This window comes from Panthera pardus, unplaced genomic scaffold (assembly GCF_024362965.1).
Source record: "Panthera pardus isolate Hobbes unplaced genomic scaffold, ASM2436296v1 HiC_scaffold_21, whole genome shotgun sequence".
NCBI classification, from domain to species: Eukaryota; Metazoa; Chordata; class Mammalia; order Carnivora; family Felidae; genus Panthera; species Panthera pardus.
Window position 1 is genome coordinate 55286051 of NW_026526777.1, and position 20719 is coordinate 55306769.

General features: G+C 37.5%; 1 protein-coding gene across 4 annotated transcripts in view; it reads right to left on the reverse strand.

Annotated features, from left to right (window-relative positions):
* Positions 1-10044, reverse strand: part of FMO2 (flavin containing dimethylaniline monoxygenase 2) — a 30493-nt gene extending 20449 nt beyond the window's left edge. Inside the window, exons 1-2 of one of the 4 annotated variants that reach the window (XM_019424674.2) lie at positions 9935-10044; positions 9445-9693 (exon numbers count right to left, since the gene is read on the reverse strand). In XM_019424674.2, coding sequence (XP_019280219.1) covers positions 9445-9576 — 132 coding nt within the window. In that variant the 5' untranslated portion in view covers positions 9577-9693; positions 9935-10044. The other 3 variants (XM_019424682.2, XM_019424690.2, XM_053909300.1) reach the window with 3 other exon arrangements.
* Positions 10045-20719: the final 10675 nt, after the last annotated feature.

Here is a 20719-nt window from a genome sequence, read left to right on the forward strand (position 1 = left end):
ATTAGGTATTTATCCAAAGGACACAGGTGTGCTGTTTCGAAGGGGCACATGCACCGCAATGTTTATAGCAGTGCTACTGACAATAGCCAAAGTATGGCAAGAGCCCAAGTGTCCATCAACAGATGAATGGATAAAGAAGATGTGGCATATATATACAATGGAGTAGTAGTCGGCAATCAAAAAGAATGAAATCTTGCCATTTGCAACTACATGGATGGAACTAGAGGGTATTATGCTAATTGAATTAGAGAAAGACAAATATCATATGACTTCACTCATATGAAGACTTTAATATATACAAAACAGATGCACATAGGGGAAGGGAAGCAAAAATAATACAAAAACAGGGAGGGGGACAAAACATGAGAGACTCTTAAATATAGGGAGCAGAAGGTTGCTGGATAGGTTGTGAGGGGACGATGGGCTAAATGGGTAGGGACATTAAGAAATCTACTCCTCAAATCATTGTTGTACTATATGCCAACTAACTTGGACATAAATTTAAAAAAATTATATATATATATATATACACATTATATACATACATATATATACATACATATATATACATGTATATATATACATATATATACATACATATATATACATATACATATATATATGTATATGTATATATATGTATGTGTATATATATATAAAGGCATTTGGGCTCTGAGGATGGAAGAATGGAGACAGAATAAGATGAGAAGCTTTCCTCTCAGCCAAGACAAAGACAGGGAGACACAGCTTTCAAAACATATAAATGTAACTCCTATTTATTTAAAATAGAAATAGTACCTAAAAATGATATTTAAGCACAAATACTGATAGTCTGAATTTCCTAGCAGATAGAATTTGCTACGATTTGCCTGTTTAAGAGAAATGGTCATATGATAAAGTATTTTCCTAATGTAGAATTTTCTGAATGTCAGAATACTATATAGCAAAATAAAATTAGTTCAGAGAGCCCTGATTTAGAATTTACGATCTTTTGATCATAGATTAGACTGAAGTTTATCTTCCACTGTGTAAGAATAAAAAGGTTGCAAAAACTAAGTTTAAGGAAGATTATAATGGTAATATTTAACCTACTAAAGGGAGCAAACTTATACAGTGAAAATAGATTCAACTTATTATAAATGTGAGTTACAAACACTTATAAATTAGTCATTTTCATTGTGATACATTAGCATATTGACCTCGACCAGTAAATATTTGTTCTCTTGGCTAGTTGCTCTAAGCAGTTGGAAATAATAAAATTGTATTTCTTAAAAAATTTCTACCACTCTCCAAATTTTCACTCTTTCCGATGGAACTTATAGCTCTCTGTTCCATTGCTTGAAATAAGTACAACTGAAACTATTTTTATGTTCTTGTCCTACAGTTAGGGGAAAAATTGTGGTTCCCAAATGCCATTCATGGGTTATTGCATGATAAGATTTCAGGAGAGCTTTGAAAAACATAAACTTTGAGCAGGTCTGGTTTGGGTCCATTCATGTGTATTTAAGACATGCTTCCCCAGCTGGGGTGCCTGGGTGGCTCAGTCCCTTCAGTGTTGGACTCTTGGTTTCTGCTAGGGTCATGACCTCATGGTTTGTGAGTTGGAGCCCCAAATTGGGCTCTGTGCCGACAGCAAGGAGCCTGCTTGGGATTCTCTCCCCCTCTCTCTTCTCCCCTGCTCATGCTCTCTCTCTCCCTCTGTCTCAAAATAAATACACTTATATAAAAAAAGTGCTCCCCAGCTGATTCTTATGCACATGAATGTTGGGAGCCACCGTCTTTATTAGACCGTTACTGCATTCTGCTATCCGTCTAGTAGGTTGGTACCTCCCTAGATCTCTGGCTTTGCTCACTGATAGTGACCCCTATTTAAACTCCCTGACTCCAATATTGCCTACTTTCTTTACTGCCTTCACGGTAAAAAGTATACTTGTTGGAATGGGACACACGTTCTTCATGATGAGACCCTGACTATTCTCTCCGGCTTCATCAATTTCTATTCACCCACCTGCCTCCTTTGTTCTAGCTGCATCACGTGACTTTATCTTCTCTAAGTGTGTCAGGTTTCTCAAGCTCCTTTGCACATGCCATTTACTCTGCCTAGAGCACTGCCTAGAACACAGGCCTGATCTCTGCTTATTGTCAAGACAAATGAAAGCATCTCGTCGTGTAGGAAGCTTGCCCTATTCTCTACCGCATGAGGTTCTGTGCTTTCCATAACACTTAGAGTAACGGCCCTTATAAAATTGCACTCTGATATGGATTTGCTTTAGTATTTCCTCTTCTGAACTATGAGCCCTTAGCCTGCAGGGACTGTGCATTTGTGCCTGTTGAGTACTGTGAAAATTAGTAACAGTAAACGTCACTAAAATGGAGTTGGGAAGTTTTGGCCCTATCACTCATAGTCAATTGCAGACCCAACAGGAAGAGATGGATTTGACCTTGCACATGGACACTACTTTATTCTTCCATTTGGAGGAAGAGACACTTTCCTCACCTCCCCCCGCCCCCACAACAGCTCAGCCAATGAGAAGCCACCATACCTCAAACCCCAAGTTTATTCTAATGGGCTTTTAGTTTATAACAGCCTTCCCAACTTACCGTTTTCTCCTTTAAAAAGCATTCCTTTACTTTGTTCCCTGGATTGCGCACAGTTTTGCCACAGCTTGTTTGTCCCAGACTGAGATTCTCTTCTATTCCTCAATAAATCTGTCTTTTGCTGGTAAAATGACTGTCCGTTTTTAAGGTTAACGGTACCTAGTATATGCTGGGGACATGCATGGTGCAAGATGAGCTAATATGTTTGGTGAAAGAATGAAAAAATGAAAGAATATGTAATGTTAACTAGAAGCATTTTACCATCACTGCAAATAGGGCTTAATGATAGTAAAATGGACAGTCAGTGGTATAGTGGGAATGAGTACTTGGTTTTGCTAGTCGTACGCTGTAAACTTTTTTCCTTTCTTCACACGTAAACATTACTTTAAAAATATTGTGGCAAGTTAACCAATATATATCTTGAACTACTGGTGAACAGACTTAATTGAGACCCATCCATAGTATTTTATATTTCACTGCCTGGAGAGTTACAAATATCTAACATGTTAAATTTGGTTATTAATAAATTTGCATTAATTGGGCAGCAAGGTACAAAAACCTAAGTTATATTGAATTACGCTGCGATAGATTCTTGGGATAAGCTTACCTAAGAGAACGCCTGGAAGTAAAACAAAGGGAAGGCGGTTATCTCTTCTGGAGAGGAAATGGCTGTTCGTTCTAAACCAGCAAAGAGGAGCAGAATTTGCCACCCTCGACTATGTCTGTTTGGCATGGGGAGTATTTTAAACTGGTTATTTTTTAAGAAACAGCAGACATAGGTGAGGCTTTGAAAACTGAGTAGAAGTTACCTTTCTGTGAGAGATATTTACTTGCATAAGGGAAATCTCTTGCTTGCATAAGGGTGTCTCTCTCGCTGTACCAAGATGAAGGGGATGAGTCAGTCTCTAGAAACTCTTATCAAAGAAGAAGGCAATGGCTTAAATCTACACAACAACCTCCCTCTGACTGCTTTTCCTGGGTTACCTCTTGGAACTGACTCCCTACCCTCAACATCTTCTCATGTCTTTAACTAAAGGTGGTCTTTAAGGTGATGGCCATTTCGGGGAGTTACTCAGTTTTCCTGAGTCTCTCCCAGGTATACAAGATATATACATGTTATTAAATATTTGTTTCTTTTCCCCCCGTTACTCTGTCATATAGCAATTAAATTATTAGACCCGTTACCCTGTCATAGATCAATTAAATTATTAGACCAGCCAAAGAACCTAGAAGGGAAGAAGGGAAAACTTTTCTGCCCCTACATTAGTCTTGTATAATGTTAAACTTCAAGTGCACAGAATGTGCTGTTAAAAAGAATAAGCCAATCGACACAAAAGAGAGTTTGTGGTGCACAGGAAAGATAGGAGTGCAGTATAGAGATAGATGGTGCCACCTGGGAAGTTCATTTGGTGATGTCCCAAGTGTCTGTTTCATATTTTTATCTTCCTAGTTTTAACATTTAAGTCAAAAACATTGACGGAGACAAATACAGGTGATCAAATTTGAGTATACCCCAAGTAGAGAACCGAAAGAGCTGAGTAAGAATAGACAGAATTGAAATTTCAAATGAATATTTCTTGACCAAAGATAAAACCAACTAAATGCAGTTGGACATGCCCAAATGTGAACTCCTATAAGTAGAATTAACAATTCAGTTTCAGGGGCACCTGGGTGGCTCAGTTGGTTGTGTGTCTGACTTCGGCTTAGGTCATGACCTCGCGGTTCGTGAGTTCAAGCCCCACGTCGGGCTCTGTGCTGACGGCTCAGAGCCTGGAGTCTGCTTTGGATTCTGTGACTTCTTCTCTCTCTGCCCCTTTCCACTCATGCTCTTTCTCTGTCTCTCTCTCAAAAATAAGTAAACGTAAAAAAAAAGACAATTCAGTTTCATAAGGGTAGAATAATAGTGACCTGGATCATCAGTGCTTCAAATAGAAAAGATCCAGAACTTTGATTGATCCTAAGCTCAGTATAAATGATTGGAGTTATGTGAGACAAAGCATGATGGAGAGCCTATATGTATTTAATCTCAATATTGTGGCTAGTTCTAAGATCTAATACCTACTATTTATTTAGTCACTATGGGAAAGCCACTTACCCTTGGTTTTCTTATATTTAAGTTGAAATTAATAACAAATAATGTAGGAGAGTATTGTGAATATAAAATGAGATAATCCCTATCAAAATAATTATATGAATGATAGCTTTAATTTTGCAAATGCAGAAAAAGCTAATGCAGCATTAAATTGTTTTAGCAAAGGTAGACCGTCTGTCCAGGCCTACTGAAACATAAGTCATGCTGGGCAATTGTTAGACCAATTGATTATAAATTCTTCAAGGGGATTTATCCCCATTGTCTAAAGCAGTGCCAAGCACCTCTTTGGTTCTGAAAAAATATATATGTTGGAAAAACAAATTGGTTTAGAATATTGGATCTTGTGTGAGTCACATTTTAAGAGGGAAACTGGTATTTCAGATTGAATCTAGAGGAAGGATGGAGAGACATTTAGAGAGTATTATATGAAGATTAAAACAATTGAGTATTTGTAGCTGGGAAAAGATCTATTTATAACCAAATGTCAAACAAACAAACAAACAAAAATGTGATATATGTTGGTAACTTTCCTGTGAACACTGGTATTAGGAACAATGAAGGAGGTGGAGAAGGTTAGTGGCTAAAGGCAGATCATGCTTTCCTCTCTTGACACCTCAGTAAGATTATTAAGTGTGCAGGCTCAGAAATCTTATAGACCTTCATTTTTGTGCCTTTCCCACTACCTATGTTCCCCTGGAGAAATTGTTCATTCCAAAACTCAGCTTCTTCTTGATATGTCCATGAGGATAATCATAATACCTACTGAAGGATCTCAGGACAGGCCCTCTTCCCCCCAAAACGTGCCACTTGGGCATGTGGATTATTTTGAACTGAAGGCACTTGAGACCTTATGGGCTCAAGAGAAACTTTTGTCCTCCCTTTACTGTACACAAGAATCTAAACTGAGGGTCTTTCCCAGAATAAGGGTTATTAACAGAGATAAATTTTATGTGAGTGACCCATCTGAATGACAGAGCAAGCATCCATTCTTATTGCCGTGTGAAGGACATTCCTTTCCTTTAAAGTCCCAGAACCTACCCGCTTCTCCTTATTTTAGAATGATGTACATACCTCATTTTCCCTGTCTTTGGAATTTCTATGTCTATGTGGATTCCTCAGGAACATCTATTAACTTTGATTTTCTCCTGTTAGTCTGTCTTATGTCAATTTGATGCTTAGTCCAGTTAGAAGGACTTTTGAGGGGGCAGGAATTCTTGCTCCCTGACACTGCTTTTTAGGAGTATTATGAAGAAAAAAAATAAGATGATGCATGGAAAGTACTTTTCCATTGCTGGAAAAGTGCTAAAAATAGGTTCATGATGCACCCCGCCCATGTTGCAAAGCTGCCACTAAGGGGTGCTGGAGAACCTTCTGGAAAAATCCAGCACCTTCCGAGCAGGGCATGGGGCAATGATTCTTAAATTTTGTTTTAACTTGTCAGCACTAAATATGTTAAGCGATCTTAGAAGGACTATGTGTAAATATAGAAATTAATGAATAAACTATTTTCAAAATTGATTCTTGATGGTAGAGTAGCGAAGAGGTGAAGCTTCCTCCGGAGTGGGTGCGGTAGCTCCCAGCATCCTTTTTGGTGCCTCCTCCCTTTGGCAATCAGTCTGTTGGTAATCAAGACCCTCACGTGGCCTCACTGGCCACTTGGGATATTTTGCATACTGTATATTTAACACTGCAGGGAGATTACTTGTCTTCTTTGCGTTGAGAAAATTGTTTGTTTCTCTATTGGACATAGTTTTGAGAGATTTGAAATGTGATGTTGTTAAAGGTTTCAGGAAATTATATACTTCACCATTTTATATCTAATGAGGTTTAATTAATTCAAATTTTAATCTAATTTTTCTTTTCTAACCCATAGGAAGGTATCTCTAATTCTGAAATGCTAAACACTGGCAACTGGGATTAGGACAGCAGGAAAAGTATTTGGGGGCAGGAAGAAACCTTCTTGGAATTCATCAAGTCATATTTTTGACAGACCACGTAAAAATAACTCTTACGGCTTCTATCACCAAATTGATGATAATCAAATAAGGGACATTGGCTTTTTTATTTTTTTTAACGTTTATTTTTTGTTTATTTTGAGAGAGAGAGAGAGAGAGCGCAAGCAGGGGAAGGGCAGAAAGAGTGGGAGACAGAATCCAAAGCAGGCTCTGCACCATCGACACAGAACAAGATGCAGGGCTTGAACTCACGAACCCATGAGATCATGACCTGAGCCAAAGTCAGGAGTCGATCACTTAACCGACTGAGCTGCCCAGGCACCCCTGGACATTTGGCTTTTAGTTATTAAGTCCCAGATCAGGTAATAAGACACTGACAAATTTATATTTAATAATAAATTTGTTATAACTTCACATTTATTCTTTAGATTAAAAATCTCCCGGGTGGGGGGGGGCACCCAAATGGAACCTAGAGTGAACCTAGAGTGAACAAAAATAATATATCTTTGGTTAAGACAGGAATGACCACCTTATTATATCACCCTCTCAGGAAAAGCTATAATGTTTCTTTTTTTTTTTTCTTTAATCATTTTAGAGTTGGGGGGGGGAAAGCAGCAGAAGGATGGAGAGACAGAATATTAAGCAGGCTCCACGTTCAGCATGGATCTCAACACGGGCCTCAACACGGGGCTCGATCCCATTACCCTGGATCATGACCCTGGGATCATGACCTGAGCAAAATCAAGAGTCCGGCACTCAACCAACTGAGCCAGCTGGGTGCCCCAGGAAAAGCTGTTTCTAATGACCAGTTGTTAGTAAGAAATGAATGTGATTCAAACTGTTTTTCCAGTTTCCTCTCTGCAAGTTACCTGTCCTATATAAGGATCAATATCTCCATCATTAGCTCTGATTATGTTTGCATAGTTGAATGAATAGATTTTTATTTGGTATTTGTGCAATTTTCTTGCTAAATTTGTCTCATCGTAAGATTCGTTGGAGACTCCTGTTAAAAACAGATTCCCCTCCTCAGAAGATTTTGGTTTAATAAGTCTGGGTTGGTGTTAAGTATCTTTAAAAAACCCTCTAGGTATGTCTTATAGTCATACACATTTGAGAAGCCCCAGGTTAAAAAATCCACTTTGGCATAAAATTCAGTTCGAACTCGCAAAGCACATGAGCTAGATGTCTGTGCCTTCCCCCTAATTGGTCAGCTTGTAGGCAGAGCCCTTTTGATGGTCTCTGCTAATATCAGAGTCTGCTTTTATTTTTTAAAAAATGTTTTAACATTTATTTATTATTGAGAGACAGGGAGAGATGGAGCATGAGCATGGGAGGGGGCAGATAGAGGAGGAGACACAGAATCGGAAGCAGGATCCAGGCTCTGAGCTGTCAGCACAGAGCCCAACGTGGGGCTCGAACTCACAAACCGTGAGATCATGACCTGAGCTGAAGTCGGACGCTAAACCGGCTGAGACACCCAGGTGCCCCTATTTTTATTTGAGAGAGAGAGAGAGATCAAGCCAGAAAGAGGGGCAGAGAGAGAGAGAGAGAGAGAGAGGGAGAATTTTAAGCAGGCTCCATGCTCAGCATGGAGCCACATGTGGGGCTTGATCCCATGACCCTGGGATCATGACCTGAGCCAAAATCAAGAGTTGGTCGCTCAACTGACTGAGCCACCCAACTGCACCTTGGAGTCTGCTTTGAGTGTATTCAAGCCTTTTGCTTCTGTTTAGAGTGTTCGCAACTGTTCACTCCCTCACTTAGATGCACCTGATACACAGTCCTAAAGTTGTTGCTCAGGAGTTCTGAGCTAGCACTTCTGTTTAAACTTTCTGAGAAAAAAATGCAAGTTAGGGCATGGTTATAAGTAGGGGGCTAGCCTGTTTAGAAGTCATAGAGACCTGGGTTGGAATGCCAATTCCAGCTATGTGACCACGACCAAGTTACTTAATCTCCCTCAGTTTCTGTTTGATTGTCTGTCAAATATGTAGCTATTGGAGCTGACATTTATTGTGCTCTAATTTCTTTACATAAATTATCTCCCTTAATCTTCAAAACAGCACTGTGGAGCGATTACACTTTTAGATTATTATCCCCATTATACAGCTGAGAAGGCTAAGACACAGGGATGCCAAGAGCTTGCTCAAGATCTCACACTGAGGAGGTGGCAAGCTAGTATTTAAAATCAAAACACTGTGGGAAGGGATAATTATGAATCTCTGCAGTTGTCTATCTATGTATCTGTTTAAATTTTATATAAATTCTGATGAGTGGAGAGCATTATCAATATTTAGGTTTGGCTAATAGAATGAACTCAATGAATGTGTTTAATAATACCTTTAAAGCGTTTCCCAGAAGTTACCCTAGAGTGTCATCAGTAATGCTAAGCAAACAGACATGATTTGTCAGAGAAAAGGAAAGTCAGCACACTCTGAAAAAGCACTTGCTCAGTGTTTGGAATAGACGTGGCCTCTTGAAAAGAATTCCTGTCACTTCTATTTTGTAAAATGTCCTCCAACATTAGTATGTTGCTTTGAGAATCACTAGAACGTGGGCTGCGAGACAGTTGCAGGATCCATAAGAAAAGGTCCTTTATGTGCCTGGGTTGGCCATCTGGGTTAGGAGAGTCATGACCTGGGAGAGATGACAGCCTATTTCTATAGCTCCTGTGTAGCTGCATGAAATAGGTCTGATCAAAGTCGCTTAGGAGATCCCTCAACAAGGCCCCTCTGCAGCTGTGAGTTACTCTGCGAAAGCAGTAGAGTCTGCTCAAGAGAAAAAAAAAAAGATGTCACTTACTTTGAACCTCCACAGCCCTCCAATATCTTCAGTCCGCTCAAAGCAAGTGGGTTCCAGTCCCTCATCCACACAGCACTTCAGTGAGACCAGGCCGCTGACTCCAGCTCCAATCACTGCCACCTTCTTTGCCATGGTCTCCTGTCGAGGAATTGATCAATCAGTGCTGCTTCACTGGTAAGAGAGTCCTTGCAGTGTGGTCAGTAATCAGCTTTCAATAACGCGGTAGCACTGGCAATATACTAAGCGGCACTAATTGAATAAAATTCCTCATTAGTCAAATCCCAGACTCCTCGTCCCCTTCCTGGTGAGAAACCAAGTTGTTTTCCCAGACTTGGCTACAGAGTTTGTCTAGTATTTAAAAGCAACCCATTTAACAATGCCAAACAATTTAATAATATAGCATTAGGTATAGGAGCCAAGTTTCATGACATAATTTAGCGTGCTGAACTTTTCCTTTTCAGCTACTATCCCCAGCTGTGATTACCCTTACCTTCGTTTGGCCTTTTGGTGCTGTCTCCTTGACACAATGGTTTTTTTTATGTTGGTTGTGGGCTGGGAAGCAGTCAGAAGTGTTCTAGTTGGAGGAGGCTGTGAGGAGTGGGAGGAGCTTCTCACTCCTTCAGCATTTTGCAACCTGAAACTCTCAGGACTTTGTTAGGAGTTCTAAAATTAAGCAAGAGGCTTATATTTCGAGATCCAGGGTAATGATCTTCACCGTAACACCATTATATACTTACACATATCATACACATAGTATAAAATTCCTTTTTAGAATGGATGTGACCAATGGTCATTAGCAAAGTAGCAAACCTGGATAAATTAAAAGCAGTTAAAATCATCCCTAAGCCCTCTGTATAGAGATAATTATAACCAACGTGGACATTTTGCTGTATCTTTCCAGATATTTGTATGTATACACATAGATGCACATTCCACAAAAGTGGAATGGCACTCTAAGTATAATTTCCAATTTGATTTTTCACTTTTCAGTATGGCAATACCTTTATACGTATAGCAGCATTTTAAAAATATTTATTTATTTATTTATTTATTTATTTATTTATTTATTTACATTCAAGGTAGTTAGCAAATAGTGCAACATTGATTTCAGGAGTAGATTCTAGTGATTCATCCCTTATGTATAACACCCAGTGCTCATCCCAGCAAGTGTCTTCCTTAATGCCCCTTACCCATTTAGCCCTTCCCCCCTCCCACAACCCCTCCAGCAACCTTCTGTTTATTCTCTATATTTACGAGTCTCTTATGTTTTGTCCCCCTCCCTGATTTTATATTATTTTTGCTTCCCTTCCCTTAGAGATCTTCTTAAAAGTGAAGATATGGATTTAATAGCTATGGGATAGGCCTGAAATTATTTTTAACAAGCTTCCAGGTAAGGCCAGTGTTGCAAGTCCTTGGATTACATTTGAGTTGCAAGTATCTACTATGTTTTGCCAAGTTGCCTTTCAAGAAGCAGATACACTTGAATAGTATTTCACCTTTATAAAATGTTTTAATGTGTAAACAACTTTCACACAGATTAATTCATTTTGATTAGTTTAGAACCATAGGCATTAGCATCCATCCTTGTTTTATGGACATGGGAACAGGCTTAGCTTGGCTACTGGGAAGTTTAAGAATAACCAGGATGATAATGAGCATAAAACCTTGTCACATACGGAGCCACTGAAGAAACTTTTGATATTTAACCTAGAGGGTATAGGTACATGATAATTGACTGCAAAAGGCTGTTATATGGAAATGTTTATATAAGTCTATTTTGGATGGACATAAAAGTCTATCTAGGACCAAGTATGTGAATGTTACAGAAAAGGTGAATTTGCCCCAGAATAAGGAAGACCTTCTGGCTAACAATGGTGTATAAATATGGACCATACTGTTTTGTAAAATAGCGAATTCCCTATCATGGCAAGTATTCAAACAGAAGTTAGGTAGCCGCTTGTTAGAAGACAATAGGAGGATTCATGAAGGCAGGGCATTAGAGTGAAGTAAGGTTGTCACTAACTGTAATATTCGCGGGTCTGAGATCTGAGATTTTATCTTTATCAATTAGAATTTTATTATAGGTACAAAGTTGTTGAGAAGACTTTATTTTTTTTTTAATTCAAAAAATGTTTTATTTATTTTTGAGAGAGAGAGAGAGAGAGAGAGAGAGAGAGTGAGAATGCTAGCAGAAGAGGGGCAGAGAGGGGGACAGAGGATCCAAAGCAGACTGTGTGCTGAGAGCAAACAGCCTGATGCAGGGCTTGGACTCACAAACCGTGAGATCATGACCTGAGCTGAAGTTGGAGGCCTAACCGGCTAAACCACCCAGGTGCCCTGAGAAGACTTTAGATTGGATTTGCAAGTATGACTGAGGCTGTTGGCACTATATCACCCATCCACATGGTTTGGGCCTCGCAGTCACTCCCCTCGGACATTGCTAGAAGAGTTCAAGCTCCCTTCATTATGGTCACTCCCATGAAAACAAGGTGTATATCATCTGTGGTATCTCTTCCTCCTTCAATTTTAACTTTGTGTTTTATGTTTCAACTGAAAATTTCTTCTTAAAACCATGCTTCTTAGGCAACACAATAAGCCACCTGGACCTAACAGACATACACGGAACACTCTACCCAACAAAAACAGCATATGTATTCTTTACAAGTGCACATGGGACATTTTCCAGAACAGAGTATGTGTTGGGCACCCATTAAGTCTCAATAGATTTAAGAAGGTGGATACGATACAAAGTATCTTCTCTAACCACAACAGAATGAATTTAGAAATCAATAACAAACAAAAGTGGAAAACTCACAAAATTGTTGAAATCAACACAGTTTAAACAATGGCTCAAAGAAGAAATAGCAAGGGAAACTGAATATACTTACAGACAAATGAAAATCAAAACACAATGTAACAAAACTTCCGGGACAGAGCAGAAGTAGTGCTAAGGGGAAATTTATAGCTATAGATACTAACATTACCAAACAAGAAAGATTTCGAATCAATAACCTAACTTTACAAATTAAGGAAGTAGAAAAAAGAAGAACAAACTAAACCCAAAGTTGGTGGAAGGAAGGAAATAATAAAGATTAAGCAGAGATAAATGAACTATAAATGAAAAATGAGAATGTAAAACAACCGAGAAAAACCAGTGAACACAAAATTTGGTTCTTTGAAAAGATCAACAAAATTAACAGCTAGATAGTCTCATAAAGAAAAAGAAAGACACAGAGAGAAAACTCAAATTACTAAAATCAAAAATGAAACTGGGGACATTACTATCTATTCCACAGAAACAGAAAATTGTAAGGTACTACTATGAACAATTGTATGCAAAAAAATGAGGTAACCTAGATGAAATGGACACATTCCTAGAAACAAAAAAGCTACCAAGACTATATCACAAAGAACAGACAATCCAAATCTAATTCAAGGAGATTAAATAAAAAACTGAAAATGTCTCAACAAAGAAAAGCCTGGAACTTGATGGCTTCATTGGTGAATTCTACCAAACACTTAAAGAACTAATCCAATCCTTCTCAAACTTTCCCAAGAAATTGAAGAGGAGGGAGCACTTCATAATTCATTCTATGAGCCAGAATTACCCTGATACCAAAGTCAAAGACACTACAAAAAAGAGGAAACTATAGATAAATATCCTTTATGAACGTTGATGCAAAGATCCTCAATAAAATATTAGCAAACAGAATTTAGCAGCATATTAAAAGGATTATACTCCATGATTAAGTGGGATTTATTCCTGAAATGCAGGGATGGTTCAACATATGAAAATTGATCAGTGTAATAAACCACATCAAAAAAAGTGAAGGAAAAAACCTCACATGATCATTTCAGTTGATGCAGAAAGATTATTTGACAAAATTCAACACTGTTTTATGATAAAAACACTCAATGAGATAGGAATAAAATGGAAACTACCCCCACATAAGAAAAGCCATATATGAAAAACCTACAACAAACATAATACTCAACTGTGAAAGACTGAAAGCTTTTCCTCTAAGATCAGGAACAAGGAAAGGATGCCTGTTTTCACCACTACTATTTAATCTAGTACTGGAAGTCCTAGTGAGGGCAATTAGTCAAGAAAAGGAAATAAAAGGAGTCTGATAGGAAAAAAGTAAAGTTATTTCTCTTTGCAAATGATATGATCTTACATATAAAAAATCCTAAAGACTCCATAGAGAAGCTGTTAGAACTAATAAATGAATTCAGCAAGTAGCAGGATACAAAGTCAACACACAAGAATAGATTGTATTTCTCTATACAGTGAGCCATCTGAAAAGGAAATTACAAAAATAATTTACTTTATAATAGCATCAAAAAGAATAAAATAATGAATTAACCAGGGAGATGAAAAACTTGTACAATGAAAACTATAACACATTGCTGAAAGAAATTAAAGAAGACACAAATAAGTGGAAACACATCCAATGTTCATGGATTGGGAAGATTTATATTGGTAAATTCCAATATTATCCCAAACAATCTGAAGATTCACTTCAATTACTATAATAATTCCAATAATGTGTTTTTTTCAGAAATAGAAAAATTCATCCTAAAATTTATATGGAATCTCTAGGGATCCTGAATAGCCGAAACAATCTTGAAAAAGAACAAAACTGGAGGACTTACATGTCCTGATTTAAAAACTACTACAAGTCTACAATAATCAAAGCAGCATGGTATTGGCATAAAGACAGACATACAGACCAATGGAATAGAAGAGAGAGTCCAGAAATAAACCGTTGAATATATGATCACATGAATTTTGACAAGGATGTGAAGTCCATTCAGTGGGGGAAAGGAAAGTCTTTTCAACAAATGGTGTTGGGAAAACTGGATATCCATATGCAAAAGAATCAAGTTAGATCCTTATCTAACACCATATATAAAAATTAACTCAAAATGGATCAAGCAATTATACATAAGATCTAAAACAATGAAACTCTTAGATGAAAACATAGGACAAAATCTTCACAACATTGGTGTTGGCAATGATTTCTTGGATATGACACCAAAGGCACAGGCAATGAAAGAAAACATAGACAAATTGGACTTCATAAAAATTAAAAATTTTTGCATATCAGGAGATATTGTCTACAGAGTAAAAAGGCAACCCACAGAATGAGAGAAAATATTTGCGAATCTTGTATCTGGTAAAGGATTAATATCCAGAATATATAGAGACTCCTAAAACTCAACAACAAAACACACAAAACCTAATTAAAAAATGGGAAGGACTTCATCAGACACTTCCCCAAAGAAAATCTATGGATGGCCGATAAGCACATAAAAGAAAAAGCCCATCATCAGTAATTATTAGGGAAATGCAAGTCAAAACTATGATGAGATACCCTCTCACAACCAGTAGGATGACTACTATCAAAAAACCCCAGAAAACAGCCAGTGTTGGTGAGGATGTGGAGAAATTGGAACTCTGTGAACTGTTGGTGGAAATGTAAAATGGTGTAGTCATTGTGGAAAACAGTATGGAGCCTCCTCAAAAAATTTAAAATAGAATTACCATACAACCTAGTAACTCTACTTCTAGGTATATAACCCAAAGATATGAAAGTAGGGTCTCGAAGAGATATTTGTTCACCCATGTTCACAGCAGCATTGTTTACAATAGCTAAAACATGGAAGCAACTCATGTGTCCATTGGATGATGAATGGATAAGCAAAATGTGATATATATATGTGTGTATATATATATGTATATACATATATATGGATATAAAGTGTGTATATATATAGTGATATGAGGTATATATATAATGCATATATAAAATGGAATATATATTATATTATATTAAACTGGAATATAATATATGTAATATATATAATGGAATATTAAAATGGAATATAATATATATATAATGGAATATTATCTAGTCTTAATAGGAAGGAAATTCTGCAATATGCTACAATATGAAAGAACCTTGAGGACATTATGCTAGGTGAAATAAACCAGTCACAAAAAGACATATATGAGTCCACCTATATGAAGTATTTAGAGCAGTCAAATCATCAAGACAGAAGATAAGTGGGGGTTGCTGGGGGCTGGAGGGGAGAGAAAATGAAGAGTTACAGAATTTCAGATTTACAAAGTGAAAAGTGCTGTGGATGGTGGTGATGGCCACACGATGTGAATGTACTTGATAGCACTGAACTGTACGCTTAAAAATAGCTAAGATGGTAAATTTTATGTTATGTTTATTTTAACTCATGAAGCAAAAACAAAGACAAAAGCTAAACCATGTCTCACTCCTTGAGGACAGCAATTACTGAGCCAGGAGGACAAGTTCTCTCATTAAGTGACTCCAGACTTAGGCAAATGACAAACAAAACTAGTTTTATTGTTCCTTGACTATGACTCAGTTTTTTCTGTCTGAGTGAACACATCTGTGTCTCCTGTGTGATGTATATAGTCCCATCACTTCTGTGTGTTCTGTATTTTCTGAGGCAGGTCCAATAAGGAAATGTTCCATGGATCAGATTTTTGTTGTTGTTGTTGTTGTTTTTAAGTTTATTTATTTTTGAGAGAGAGAAAGTGATAGTGTATACGCATAATGGGGAAGGGGCAGAGAGAGAGGGAGACACAGATTCCGAAGCAGGTTCCAGGCTCCGAGCTGTCAGCACAGAGCCCGACATGGGACTCGAACTCACGAACTGTGAGATCACGACCTGGGCCAAAGTCAGATGCTCAACTGACTGAGCTACTCAGGTGCTCCTGGGATCAGATTTTTTAAAAATAGTTTCATATGATATATAATTTAGCCATTTAAAATATGCATATTAATAGTTTTTAGTATATTCACAGAGTTGTGTAACCATTACCTCGAGCAAATTTAGAACATTTTTATCAGTCCCCAAAGAACTGTACCCATTAGCAATCACTCAAACAAACACCCTTGGTCACAGGCAACCACTAATTTGTTTTTACTTTCTCTTGCTATAGATTTTCCAACTCTGAACATTCCATAAAAATGGAATTATGTATGTTTTGTGTGTATGTGTGTGTGTGTGTGTGTGTGTGTGTGTGTGTGTGTGTGTGTGTGTGTGACTGGCTTCTTTCACTTTAGCATAACATTTTCAAGGTTCATCCATTTTTAGCATGTATCAGTACTTCTTTTTATTGATGAATAATATTTCATTGTATAGTTACCACAGCTTATTTATCCATTCATCTGTTGATGGACATTTAGGTTGCTCTTACTTTTTAGCTATCATGAATATTGCTGCTATATGCATTCATGTGCAAGACTTTGCTTATCTCTGGGCCAGATTTTGATGAAGTTTCTGGAAGGTGGAATTAGGATGGGATCATCTTGATAAGCCAGAGTAGAAGCCATGGCCTAGAACACACAGGAAAAGGAAGGAGCAGGGATGGGAGGTATCCTTAACAATGAAGGCTATGAAACCACTCTCCTACCTATTATTTATTAATAACCAAGCCTTGTTAAGCAATGCTTCATTGTTACAACAATCTTATGAGTGAATAAATCCTGTTACCTGCATTTTATGAGAGAGAAAGCAGATACACAGAATTAACTAAAATGCTGGAAATCATGCAACAAGGAGGCCTTTGAATCCAGGCCATCTAAGTCCTCGTTCGATCACTGAACCAAACTACAAGCCCTAAACTCTGCTGTGGTCAGTGTGGGGAGTGGAGTAGATTGTGGGACATCGATCAAGGAAATTAATTCAATGAAAGCCTATGTAACAGCTGAGCTGGTTCTTCTTCATGTTTCTACCGATCACCTTCCAGCATTGAGCCTGGGACCAGCGGTATTTGCTTCAGGGTTAATTCTAATTGATGAAGCAAAAATCAAAAGCCTGTTTATTCTCACAGTCCATTGTATCCCAGCACTCTTCCTAGACTTCATTCCCACATAACTTTTTGCCATTTCCTCAAACAGCCTTTTGCAGAGTCCCACAGGTATTTCTTCTGAAAAACATACTCTGACATTTTAATTGGAATGATCTATTTCATTTGATCTATAAGTCTTCCATTTTACCATTTGTATTCTATTTGCCTCACCTATTCTGTTTTTCTTTTTGTCCTCTTGTGCTTACTCTCCAATTAATGAAATGTATTTATCCTTCTTCCCCATTAACTCATTTGTTGAGTTGTCTTTTGCTATTCTGTTAGGAGTTTCTTAGGGATCACAGTATACATCCTGGGCTTCATAAAGTTCAAAATATATTTGAATTCTTACTACACCCGAGACAATGAAAGGTCTACATAATACTTAAATTTATTCACTACCCTCATACCTTTTGTAGTACTATTGCCATATATATTTAATTCTTCATATATGTAATACCTCATTAGACATTTTGGTTGTGGCTTCCTGCCATCAATATTCATTTAAGCTTACACACATATTTACCTATTCATTCCTTAGTATTTCCATGCTTCAATATGGGATCATTTTTATTTGCCCAAAGAACTTTGATTTTCCGTTAGTGTGGGTCTGCTGGTAACTATCTCAGATTCTTTCTCTATTTTTTAATGAATTATTTTACTTTCATTTTTTAAAATTTTATTTAAATTTTTTTAAAATTTATATCCAAATTAGCATATAGTGCAACAGTGATTTTAGGAGTAGATTCCTTAGTGCCCATCACCCATTTAGCCCATCCCCCCTCCCACAACCCCTCCAGTAACCCTCTGTTTGTTCTCCATATTTAAGCGTTTCTTACATTTTGTCCCCCTCCCTGTTTTTATATTTATATGCTTTTATATTTTTGTAATATGGAATGTAATATGCAATATATGTTTATGTATTTTTGTTTCCCTTCCCTTATGTTCATCTGTTTTGTCTCTTAAAGTCCTCATATGAGTGAAGTCATATGATTTTTGTCTTTCTCTGACTGACTAATTTCACTTAGCATTATACCCTCCAGTTCCATCCACGTAGTTGCAAATGGCAAGATTTCATTCTTTTTGATTGCAGAGTAATACTCCATTGTATATACATACCACATCTTCTTTATCCATTCATCCATCGATGGACATTTGGGCTCTTGCCATACTTTGGCTATTGTTGATAGTGCTGCTATAAACATGGGGGTGCATGTGTCCCTTCAAAACAGCACACCTGTATTCCATGGATAAATACCTAACAGTGCAATTTCTGGGTCATCGGGTAGTTCTATTTTTAGTTTTTTGAGGAACCTCTGTACTGTTTTTCAGAGTGGCTGCACCAGCTTGCATTCCCATATTTTACTTTCGTTTTTGAAGGACATTTTCATAAGGTATAGAATTCTGGATTGGCAGTATCAGCATCCTCCCAGCACTTAGAAAAAATTATTTTATTGCTTTCTGAATTCCATCATTTTGATTGGGAAGTCTCCTTTTGATTCGCCTGTTGATGATCTTAAAATATTCTATTTGTATTTGGTTTTCATCAGTTTTATTTCCATGTCCATAGATTATCTCTCTGGGTGCTCTGGAAGGCAGTTAGGCTGGGTTTGGCTCACTAAAATCTTTTGATTAGTCTCAAAGACTCTGGATATTTTCAGTCTCCCTTCCTCTTGGAACTTTAATTTTTACCTCCTTAGCTCCTTGGGGTTTTCAAAAATCCAGCCTCTCATTTCTTTTTATTTTTTTAAAGTTTATTTGTGTATTTATTTTGAGAGAGAGAGAAAGTGGGGGAGGGGCATAGAGAGGGAGAGAGAATCCTAAGCAGGCTCTGCACTGTCATTGTGGAGACTGATACGGAGTTTGAACTCGTGAACCATGAGATCATCACCTGAGTCAAAACCCAGAGTTGGACGCTCAACCTACTGAGCCACCCGGGTGCCCCCAGCATCTTGGTTTCTACTTTCTAAATGGTACATGCCTCAAACACACAGTGAAGCTGACTGTCTGGCTCACCCTCAGTGAGCTCTCCTTTTTTCCAGGTCTTGGTTTTTGCTGTCTTGGTAGCTCCCTCATACTTTTTAAACAAATATTTAAAAAAAAGTTTTATACTGTATTTCTAGTTGTTAGTGGGAAGACTGGCCTAGAATAAGCTAATCAGTCATAGCTGGAAGACTTCAGTGAATTTCAGCTATTTCTGATAGTTTCCTAGATTTCATATAGGTCCAGAAAAAAAAATCATTTAGTTTCTTCTGCTCTGTACATCTTGCCAACATTCTATTGCTGAAGGCCTTGTGAGAGAATGCCTTCTTGGCATAGCTCTTCCTCTTTGCCCAACTTTGTATGTGCCCTCACTCTGAGACCACTTTGCCCTAAATCCTAAATTGTACTGCAAAGATGGAGATGTAATTTTTTAATGCTGATAAATACATTACAAAATATTTAAGACATATAAAAAGTATAATATGAGTACACTCGTGTACTTACCTCCCAGTTGAAGCCTTCTTTGTGCCCTGCTTGATTTTATCCCTTTCCATGCCTGTCAAAGGTACCCAGGCTCTTGAATTTATTATCCTTTTTTGTGTATTTCTTTATACTTTTGCTATAGATGCATAACTCAAACATTATACTATCAGAAAAATGTATCATGCCATGTAAATGCTTGAGCAACTTGTGTTTCTGCTCAACACTATCTTTGTGAGATCTATGTTTTCTAAATCTAAAAACCTTTATTTAATTCCTTGATATAAATATATTGCAATTCATTTAATTCTTCTCCACTGATGAATATTTATATTTTTTTCAATTTTTTTTCTATGACAAACAATCTCGGAGTCCCTCACCACACTGACTCTTTGCTTAGCTTCTACCAGAGGCTAATCTCAGAGTCCAGAACTGGCCACCTCTAAAACCCGGAGAGAAAATCACCACTGCCCAACTCATTTGCTTCCTGAGAATTATCCCTTTCTCAGTACAACTGACAATAAGAACTTAATACTATTCTTGAAAAATTCATGCCCATAAAGAAGAGTATCTTCTATCTTCATGATTTGAACAAACCATAATCCTAGAAGGACCATATAGTAAATAACAGTAGACTGTTAGAATGGCGGTAGAGCTATCCCAAAGCTGGAGTTATGGAGTTCAACACCATGTGGGCAACCCTGACAGTTGGGGCATATTGTGCCACTGAGACCAGTATCTTGCTATTTTACTCTTTCCTCCAAGGGAAGGACTGCCTGAATGTTCCTTTTTGCTGTATTCTCATTTCTACATTTGTATGCTGGAAACCGAATCATAAATAAACAGAAGGTCACATAATCGCCCAACAACTGGTTGTAAGCCTAGGTTGGTCTAGCTCCAGATTTATGAAAAAATCAA